This window comes from Sander lucioperca, chromosome 10, assembly GCF_008315115.2.
Source record: "Sander lucioperca isolate FBNREF2018 chromosome 10, SLUC_FBN_1.2, whole genome shotgun sequence".
In the NCBI taxonomy this organism is placed as follows: domain Eukaryota; kingdom Metazoa; phylum Chordata; class Actinopteri; order Perciformes; family Percidae; genus Sander; species Sander lucioperca.
Window position 1 is genome coordinate 7,923,174 of NC_050182.1, and position 10,990 is coordinate 7,934,163.

General features: G+C 42.6%; 1 protein-coding gene across 1 annotated transcript; it reads left to right on the forward strand.

The window, feature by feature from the left end:
• Positions 1-1,060: 1,060 nt before the first annotated feature.
• On the forward strand, positions 1,061-10,695 carry popdc3 (popeye domain containing 3). The gene is made up of 3 exons (XM_031313075.2): positions 1,061-1,740; positions 6,268-6,376; positions 9,481-10,695. Exons 1-3 carry the CDS (start codon positions 1,235-1,237, stop codon positions 9,751-9,753), a joined length of 888 nt encoding a protein of 295 aa, XP_031168935.1. The 5' UTR covers positions 1,061-1,234; the 3' UTR covers positions 9,754-10,695.
• The last annotated feature ends 295 nt before the right edge of the window (positions 10,696-10,990 follow it).

Below are 10,990 nucleotides of genomic sequence, written 5' to 3' on the forward strand. Positions count from 1 at the left end.
GCATTGTTTAAAAAATTAGTGGAATAATTACATCTGGCATGACCAGATATTTTATAAATATCTTAAATAACACAAAACAACTAAATGGTGATAGGTAATACATCAGAGTTCATATACTGCTTTGGTAAGAAAATTATTACCTGGCTGACGATGGGAGCAGCAGGACGCAAAAAAACTAAAGTTACTGTTGCACTAGTCTGGACATCTTGCCGTGCCAACCTTGCAATAAAGGTTTCCTAAATGCCATGTATATAAATGTGATGTCAGCTTACTAATTGATGTTTTGTGTAGATTTGGACTTTTATACGTTTATTCCACTTTGTTTAAACGGTGAAGTGGAGAGGCCTCGTTCACCTGTTTGGAGCTGGCTGGTGAATGTGACGCTCGTATCGGCCTTGCTGGATACACCGTGACTCTGTTTGTGGATCTACTGATCGCTGTGGATTACTTTTTTTTCGTGTCATTGGATTACGGCAAAATAGGGATCTTTTTTTCTCAACGTGTCTTAACGTTTTATGGTGTGACTGCGCTTGGTTTCTGCGTTTGGAGAGGCATCTCAACAGACTGTACGTCCAACACTGATTGTTCATCGTTACATTTTAGTTGAATTTAAGCGTCTAACAGAGGAGTGTGATGTGTAAGATGAGAATGCAGAGGTTAACTCCTGTATGTCATGGCTGTAAAAATCAAATGGTATCTGTAGTGCTTTGCTAAGTGCAAACTTATACGCGAGGGGAGGGTCAGTATTCTTTTTCATATTGTTATGGAGGGTCAAAGGAAAATTATTACTGATGAGGGGAGGGTCACGTCTTTTCAGGTTAGGGGCCACAAAACTCCTCCTGTGGCCCCTTAATTAAATAACGATTCCTAAGTTTGGAATCTAGAGACATTTTTATTCGCATTTTAGCCATAAATAGTATTACAATATCCATCAAAGCATTTAGGGAAACACGGGTTACACAAGATGTAGCTAGTCTGTCCGAGCTTTTCCCCCGACGACAAAACTCCGTATCATTTTATTTTTTCTATTGAGGCTATTTCCGGTCGTAACTCCGCTAACTAACAGTACAGTGCTGCCTCCCCGCACAAGCAGGTGCTCGATGACATGTTGCCTTTGAGTTAACGTTACCCTGTATTTGCAGTATTTTTCGGAGCTCTCCATAGGCTCTGAGAGACCCTGGACGACTTTGTGTGAAATGTGCTGGTAGTTTTATTCACTTTTGTAACGTTAGACATGGAGCCTCCGGATTTCGAAGCCCTGAATTTCACGGCGGAACCAGTAGCGGCAGCGCACCCGATATGTGAGGAATGGAGAGGCACCCCGGAGGGCTCCGTGTTCCACCTCGCCAATATTTTCCTTTTCCTTGGCTTCATGGGCGGCAGCGGCTTTTATGGACTCCTCTACCTGTTCACCTTTCTGACTCTGGGCTTCTTCTGCTCCACTATTTGGGCATGGTCGGACTCCTGCACAACGGACTCTTTCCTGTGGAGTTTCGCACTCTTCGGGGTGTGTTTGGGACAAGTCCTGCATGTTTCCTATCGTCTGAGAAGCGTCTCCTTCGATAATGAATTCCAGGAGATTTACAACTGTATGTTTAAAAAACTGGGAGTGTCGCTCACACTTTTTGGGAAGATAGTGGCGTGCTGTGACGGAGACATCCAGACCATAGAGAGGGACCACTGCTTCGCCATAGAGGGAAAAACCGCTATTGACAAGCTGTCGGTGCTCCTGTCTGGCAGGTGATAACTTTAACTTCCATCTCCCCTGATAGTGTCTTAGGCCAAACTGCATTTAGCCTACACATCCTGTAAGGTATAGGCCTAACAAAGATGGACATAGAAAAGAGAGACGCTGAAGAAATTGGACTCTAAAATCTAGTAACTATGAAGATAATTAAGTGATAAACTAAATGCACACTGTAAACATGACTGTAACCAGCAGTGGCGTAACGAGCCAACACCGGGCCCCTAAGCAGGATTATCAAGGCGGGCCCCCCTACTACAGCACGTGATGATGGGGCAATGTCCACCAGTAGGCTACCATGAATAGGACAGGATAGGATCATAGAGACACAGCATGTAAGAGATGAGATGACTGACAAAATCAGGAGTAGCCTACGCGCACCACCACAACAACAACAAAAAAACACTGGTTAATGCGCACCGTAACACATGAAAAAACACACAAGGGCAGGAAACTTGTTTTGGGGAGAATAATAATTATTACTATTAATTAATTCATTACTCTGGGCTGAGCTTTTCTAGGAACCTTACCAAAAAGACTCAGGATGCTGCAAATGTTGGTATAATATGAAAATGGCTGGTGGATTTAAGACAAAAAGTAAAGCTGCAGAGAGCCGACAATATTGAAACAGCAGCTTTCAGTGACTTTAGAGTGAAAAAATCGTTACAGCGTACAGTGATGTTAAAATGTCTACAGGTTGGCAGGACGGTCCGAAATGTTTTGCACGGTCTTTCGCTGTACGTTTTGTTGGTAAATGTGAGATGTTCGAGTCACATATCAGAAACAAGGAAATTAATTTGACCCGTTCTCACTCCCGCTTGGTCAGTGGCTGCACGTGGGACTGCTGGGATTGTCACGAGTAATGAAAATGCGATAGGGGGCCCCGGCTGTCAATCAATATCTTCCAGTGATGCGGGCCCCTGATTGGTCCGGGCCCGTAAGCACCGCTTTACCGATAGTTACGCGTCTGGTAACCAGGGCCGGCTCTAGCCCTTTGGTTGCCCTAGGCGAGATTGAGTTTTGCGCCCCCCAGTCTCACAGTGCCAGATCTCCACAGTGCTGTGTCAGCGCTAGAGTACCAATGTATGTTGATTTTACTTGCATGTAAGTTAGATGGCACCAACATTTGGTCTAATCATAACTGGTCTGGCAACCCAAAGGCCAGTGTTTTGTTTCCAGATTTGTGTGCATGGTGACTATGATTGGGGGGGGGTCTGGGGGTCCTCCCCCTAAAAATTTTGAACATTAAACACTTTTCCTGCATTCTGGTGAATTTTTATGCACCTATTATTACATTTTTCTGAATCAATGTATGCTGGAAATATCTTTATGTAAAGAGAAACATATATTACAATTCAAATATAAAAACATAATGGAATATATTACAATAAGGCTCTCAGGCATTCTGTATTGCTTTCATCTATTTATTCTCCTGTAGATCGACTTTTCTAATTATATCTGAGTCACCACACATGTAGCCTAGCATCATTTACTCTTCCCTCCTCTTTTACATCTGTTGTTGGGGAATTAACCTCCTTTAATGTGCATATGACAATTATTCACCTTAGTGATACATGAATTCATTATAATGAATTAATAAACCCATGGACTGTAATATTTTAGATGTGTTTGAGCAAGATTTCTGCTCATGTTCTAAACTTTGTGCACATTCAAAATATATCTCATCTGTGCTCTCTGTGATTTGGAGGAGTCGTGATATTTTGAGAAAAAATAAAGTGATAATAGGCTATTACAAGAATGAAATCACGATATTTCAGAAAATAATCTACCTGCATCATAGTCTGCTGTGCATTACGTGATTGCTCTGCTGATACGGTAGATCTCAGACCGTCTGACAGACACAGAGCCCCGTTTGTGTCTCTGGTCTCTGAATGAGACAAAGTTTAGGGAAGTGGCTGTACGCTGCTCTACATCGGAGGTGGGAAACCGAAACTAGACCTACTGCAGAAATACACAGAGCACAAACGGGACACATCTGCCGCAGCATGCCCACAGCAGAGCGCGTCCTTTATAAAGCTGAAGCTGCACAGACCACGGAAGGCGCGCTGCAGCAGCTCCGTGGTCTGTGCCGCTGCTTGTCTCTATGTTTACAGCGAGAGTGGATGCTAAGCGACGCACAGGTCTGCTTCAGAGCTCCGTGTGGCTGAGGGGGCGCCCTAGGATGATCATGTTTAATAAACATGTTTTATTTCGCTTGTCGTTCTAATTCTATTATTAATGAGAAGTAGACCTAAGGGCGACACGGCGCCACCAACACATTTGACGCCCTAGGCAATCGCCTAGTTCGCCTATAGCAATCGCCGGCCCTGACTGTAACACAGAGTATTCATCAGTTATTCTTCCCCCAGCAAAAGGACAACACCATTAAGGTGTCCTCTCCCTGTTTCATGAATGTACAGTAGCCTACAGTTGTTATAGGTCAAGTTATAGTCCCAGTTCACTGGACAGAACGCACATTGTGTGCTAAGAATGGCAAATAAAATGCACATGGAAGAGTAATATACATGATCCTTTATTGTTGAAGAATAAAAAAAAAAGAAAGAAATCATCTTAAAAGATGGATTGGTGTCTGATCAGTCTGCCTTTGTTAGAACCATTATAGAAACACGTGCATAGGACTGTATATAGGCCTACTGCCCTTCATCACTGACTTTATTTCAAACACATTTGCAACTTGATCAGCCTTTTCTAATTATCTCAACAACTGCCGTAGCCTAATATATTCACCAAAGTTCTAACAGCAATATGAACAGCAGTCTTCATACAGCAATATAACAGCACCAATGACTGTCACATGAATATTTAAAAAAAAAAATAATGGTCACAATGTTAAAATAATAACAGTATTTAACTGAACAGAAATATGTAAGGCCTACCTATTTTAATGCAGGCTAATAATAAGGTAAAAGCACTGCTGAGTGAACGGAAAAGGCTCCAGGATTAATAAATCCTGGCTGTTAGCCTGATCAGGAGCAGGCTAGCTGTACAGAATAAATCTCCATGGTAATTTAGGTGCCTCTGCTTTCTGGATGTAAGTGATCCAGGATAACAGGGAAATCCCGGCTTAATCCGCTATCTAGGTTTTGTGAAATAGCCCTCGGGAGTTTATCACAGCTGAATGTTGCCAAACAACAAAGCACCGTCGATCTGTTTCGCTCGTCTCTTTTCTTTCTCCGTGAAATGAAGCTGCCTTCAAGTGCGGTCGGAAACGTTGAGATCTATAAACAATCTGACGGAAAAAAGTAGTTGTGAATTATAAAGTCTACTTGTGCTATATTGGGGGGTTAAAGAACACAAAAGGACGTCACAGAAATGGGCCGTTTTATTGACACTCCCTAGTAGTGACAGCACGGTTTGGCTTGGTTATTAATGCAGTTAGCATCGTTTGTAACTTACCTAGTTTATGACAAATTGTTTCGGCTGTACTTTCTATCATGATGTCATGTGTCATGTGCTAGCCGAGCAACCGTTAGCCTTTACAACAGAGCCGCTTCAATACACTTGTTAGATAATGCTTCATTACAGAGTTCTCTGTTGATTTGTGTTTGTCGCTGTGTGCGTGGTGGAAAATGAATGTAAACAAAGTTGCGTGCAGGTCCCCTCAAGGCCAGGCTGATGTTAGAAGTCCCTCTAGTGGACGGAATGTGTAACAACAACCACATGCTTATAGTATATAGTGGCATTGACAATGCATAAGCCAGAGTAATGTAGTACATATTATTTAACAGGCTGCAATTGAGCATTAAATATTCAAATATGATTGAAATATAAAAAAAAAAAATCAAATGGAATTCGAATGGTATTATAGAGGGAGCTTGACAGCTCTAGTGTCCATTGTCAGCGTCATTTCAATGCTTCCCGCTCCTCATTTGCATAAAGTTGAATCCTGCCGACTTTATGCAAATGAGAAGCGGCCAGCTCGGCTCGACGCCTCTCAAAAGCTGACGAAAATCTTTTAAACTGACCTTTGTCGATCTGAAATAAAGACAGATTGAGCAATTGCCGATTTCTCGCTTGAAATGTTTTCAGAAACACGTTCCGGCGATGTGTTTTCGCAAAATAAGAGATCATATTCCAAACGAGCCGCCATTATGCTCTGTTTTGAAATTCGGGAGCAGCCAGCCCCACGTGACGCGTTCGTCCAATCAGGTGCAGCCATCGCGGTTGCAGGAGGGTGTAGGCTGTTTTCGTTGCTTGTCAGAGGTCAGTGAAGAGAAACTGCTGGTAAGCCCACTAGCGTGCAATGCTAGGAAGCGGGGCGATCCCATCCGTGAAAACGACGCCCATATGGACACGTACCATAAGACACACCCCACACACTGATGTCACAGCAGCTTTCCCTCAGCTGTTAAAAGCAGGACACCTGCTGTAATACAGTATCACTGATTTAATGTTTTAGCAGCAGTGTTTGTGTCCTGTGAGTTGATTTGCCCTCTATGTTGTAGTGTTTCCCATTGGGAAGTGGATTAGTTAATATAAAATGTCCGTCTATTCTCCTACAGAATCCGTGTGACAGTTAATGGAGAGTTTCTGCACTACATCTACCCTTTCCAGTTTCTGGATTCACCTGAGTGGGACTCTCTCAGACCATCAGAGGAGGGTGTATTCCAGGTCCCTTTTTTTTAAGTCATGTGCATGTGCAATACAACATGTCATCCATTAATAACTCAGGAATGTCAATTCACTGAACCATGTGTCAACAAGCTCAAGATTGTCTGCCTGTAACCCCAATTTTAGGTTCATAAATCATCACGACCATCATCATGTGCAGTTAAAAGATAAGGCTCGGACAGCACATTCTATATTCATCTTGTTGACAACAAATTCCATGAAAAGACCCAAAACAAGTATATTTTCAGTTTATTTCTTTGTGCCATACACCTTCATAGATATTTATTTACTTCATAAACTAACAGCATTTATAATGACGTTGTATTCTATTTAGGTGAGCCACTTCCAGGGTCCTGGTATTGTGAATGGTGGGTCACTGGAATGGCTCACTGCTGGGGCACTTAAAGGGTAACCTGTAACCTATTTTCCGAATATTTGTGTCTACGTGACTTATGGTAACAACAGTCTTTAAAATTGGTCCAGTATTAAAGGTGCAATATGTAATACTGACAGCTAGTGTTTAAAATAGTTACTGCAGTACAAATTAGGGATGTCCAGATCCGATCACGTGATCGGAAATCGGGCCCGATCACGTGGTTTCAGACTCAATCGGAATCGGACGTTACCTCCCGATCAGGACTCGGATATATATGTATATATTCTCATTATTTTTTAACACATCTATAGTTATGCGGTGGCACAGAGTTAGACCCTTTTGACTCCACACAGAAACAGCAACGCGTGCGGCATGACATCACTTTGTTGCAGAGACGCTATTGGTTAAATGCCGGCAAAGTAGAACACAGAAGCAGCTTGAAGCGGAAAGCGCGAGTATGTCTGCGGTCTGGAGGTATTATAAAGTTGATGACAACAACATTGCCATAGCAAACTGTGAGATATGTAACAGAAGTGCTCTGTTTGTTAACAGAGTTGTTGAATGTTAAAATAAGGTGAATTAAATAAAAAATAAGGAACATCCTGGATCTGTTTTTTCGCTCTTCTTTATTCTTTTTTTTATATTTTATAGAAGTATCGGATCGGGACTCGGTATCGGTAGATACTCAAAATCAAATGACTCGGACTCGGACTCGAGGACAAAAAAACCTGATCGGGACATCCCTAGTACAAATTCAAAATACTGGAGAGAGTCGTCTCCCCCGCCCCATCCTCCCCAGACTCGAAGTTCGCGTTGGTTGCCAGGCTGAGACCGGAGCATCCACAGCAATGTTTTCTAGACGCTCATATAGCCAGACATTACTCCACAGCACAGTGGACATAAATATGTGCTTTTATGTTAATGTCCGGACATTAACATAAAAGCCCGTGCTCACGCGGAGCTCTGTACCCAACTGACAGACACACTTTTTCGGCGTAGATTTACAGGAAGCGCTAAAAACACAACAACCTCCCCGTCCTCTCCACCCGACTGAACACACTTTATTGGCTTAGAATTACGGCAACAATCGCTAAGCACTAGGGGTGCACGATTCAGAAAATGTCACGATTCAATTGATTTCTAGGCTTACGATTCAAAATTGATTTTCGATTCAAAAACGATTCTCGATTCAAAAAAACATTTCACAGTATGTAAATGTAGTTACTTTTCCCATGTGATTGCAGTAGACATACAATTTAAAAATTGATTTTGAATCGCGCAAGTTTGCACACCCCTACTAAACACATTGCAAAGTCACGGTCCTCCCGATTTACAGCCCCCCTCTCTTGGCTTAAAATAACTCACCGTTGACAGGCTACACGTTGTAAACAGCCGTGGCCTGCTTGCCTGGTCCTCTGCTAACGTTAGCAGTTAGCAGGGTTAGGGATCACTTTACTGGCTGTGTCTCAATTTGTTTTTGCGAGTAACCAACTCGGGTACTCTAGCTATATAATTCAATGTGAGTACACGAATGTTGAAATGACATAAAATGCCCGTCCCTTGTAGCCGTGATAAATTAGCCTGAAGCTAATGCTTACCTGTTCAGGAGGAGATTAGCCAACTCGGCGTCTTTTTGGGCTCTAAGCTGTCTCCATCTACCATATGGTATGCAGATTGATGCATGTAATGTTGAACTAAACAAGCGTCTGCCAGAAAACCTTTAGCTGTACACCGTTAGCAACATGTGCTACATGAGGTAAGCAAAACAAGCGGATTTGCGTGTTAGTTACACTATGGTGATCTAAACTCCGGTGGATTTCTGAGGACTATGGTTAACTGCTCCTCAGATCTCTGCAGGGTAAATCCAGACAGCTAACTAGACTATCTGTCCAATCTGAGTTTTCTGTTGGACGACTAAAACAACTTTTGAACGTACACGTTCCACCAAAACAAGTTCCTTCCAGAGGCTATTTTGCAGAGGCACCGTCAGTGTGTCCGGTGCTTAGCACCGCCCAAGACGATTGCGATTGGTTTAAAGAAATGCCAATAAACCAGAGCACGTTTTTCTCCCATCTGTGTGGACTTGCGAGACCCTCCTCCGCAGTGCTGTGGAGGAAGGTCTGGCAATAGAGAGAGAGAGAGAGAGAGAGAGAGAGAGCTGTGCATAAGACGAGGAGGGTGTGTCAGTGTTGCTCCACGGTTATAGGGCACGTTCAATCACATCACCCGATATGCCGATCACTGGGACGGGAGAACAAATACAGAGCCCAACTCGGGGGAAAATGACACCCCTAACTCTTGTTTTCGTTTTAAATGTATTTTAACATTCTACACACGCATTGGAGTGTAAAATAGAACAAGAAGGGCCTGGTCTCATCAAAAAACATGACCAAAAGTGGCTGTGGCAGTTGCCATCCCCTGTGGTTGGCTTGTCAGTAAACAGTATAGCAATATTGCTGTTATCGCAGCAGCCCTACCTGATGAATTGTGATATATTTAAAACCTGATTCCATTAACACTATATATTGAATATCAATACATCTGCCAAATAATTCTATATCAGCAGCAGGTAGATTATTAAAATGGCAATTTAAAGTTAAAGGCAAACTGTATTTGTCATACATTTTGACTTTGGGTTCAAACATTCCTCCAGTTTATTACAACCTTCCACGTTGTAAATGCCAGCTTGTCTTTTATCATTCATTCTTTCTGTTGTTATTCCCCACAGGTGACCCTGCATGCTGACAACCCCTGTCGATACGTGGCGTGGAGGAGGAAGAAACTCTATCTGCTTTTCGCCAAGCATCGCTACATAGCTAAGATCTTTGCCCTGGTTGTGCGCAATGACATTGCAGAGAAGCTGTACTCCCTCAACGACAAGGCTTACGACGAGTCCGGGCACCGCTATGATCTCCGCTTACCGAGTTACATACCAGGGACCGAATTAGAAAAGGCAGATGTCTTCCTGCAAGTGCCGGTGCAGGGGGCAAAGACTGCCTGAACGCACGCACACACACACGCACACACACACGCACACGCACACGCACACGCACACGCACACGCACACACTGCTCCAAGCCATAAACATGAAGAGCCCTAGCTTGCATCTTGCATTTAAGTGTCACTTCAGTGCAATTAAAAACGCAGCAAATGGCCGCAGGTCATTTGCTGCATGTCAGGTCCGCTGCGTCGAGGAGGTCCGCTGCGTCGAGGATTAAACCTCTATACTGTATATGGGCGCCGGCTCTACCAACTGAGCTATCCGGGCGCCCAGAATGCTGTTTAAGATTATTTTTTGTGGGCTTTTTGTTATTAGATAGTGTATATAGATAGGAAAGGGGAGGGGATGACACGCAGCAAAGGGAAGTGGGTTGAATCACCTATAGGCACTTTTACCCCAAAAAATGATAGTGTGCTTAGTTCATTTGTTGTTTGACTCTGTGTGGTTTCAATCATATACTGGAGCAGAACACAACAGATCTTTACTACTTCACAGACAGGCGTCTCGCATTTTGGCGTTGTCAGTCTCAGCCACGCAACAATAAAATAAAACGCCTAAGGCTTTGACTGAGGAGCTGATTCGTCATTATCCACAGAAAACGTAGAGAATTTAACTGAGGAGAGTTTGTGAGTGTTTGTGTGTATTGAAATGGTTTTAGGCTCAGATTATCCTGTTAAACATCCACGCTTTGTCAACTTTATGTTTTTTAGAGAACCATTAAAAGCTTCAATTAAAAGCAGCTACTTTTGATGTTTAAGTACATTATGAATGTATAACCTTGTCAAATGAACAGGAGGCTGCAGATGTCCTGTAGTGTGTATTATTGACAGATTAGATCAGTGCCTATTGTTAATGTAACATTGTGCAGATGTGAAACGGAGATGTGTAAATAGGCTTATTGTGTCTATATTGGACTGTACAAATAAATTATACTTTATTTTACTGTGTAGATTTTTCTTATTTGGAGTGTCAGTAATTTAACCACATGCTACGTGTGTTGTGTGCCCCCCCCCCCCAGAAAAATATAAATAATATATTACAGGCTGGCATAGAAAGTATACATGAAATTAACCATGGAAGTTCATTCTTGACAACAGTAGTTCATTCACTAGTTTTTTCTTTCTTTTTGTTTTGGATGGAGTTTGCTGAGTTGTCATGGAGATGGCTCAGTAAGTGGGTCTTGAGTTGTTTATTTTGTCAAAATACTATAAATTGATTAAATCCTTATATACTAAAA

What these genes read in the sequence shown, in the direction of transcription:
- popdc3 (XM_031313075.2), top strand. Translation starts at nt 1,235, where the DNA reads ATGGAGCCTCCGGATTTCGAAGCCCTGAATTTCACGGCGGAACCAGTA. An exon ending in TCGGTGCTCCTGTCTGGCAG is followed by an intron (nt 1,741 to 6,267) that starts GTGATAACTTTA and finishes ATTCTCCTACAG; the next exon opens with AATCCGTGTGACAGTTAATG. An exon ending in CAGAGGAGGGTGTATTCCAG is followed by an intron (nt 6,377 to 9,480) that starts GTCCCTTTTTTT and finishes TATTCCCCACAG; the next exon opens with GTGACCCTGCATGCTGACAA.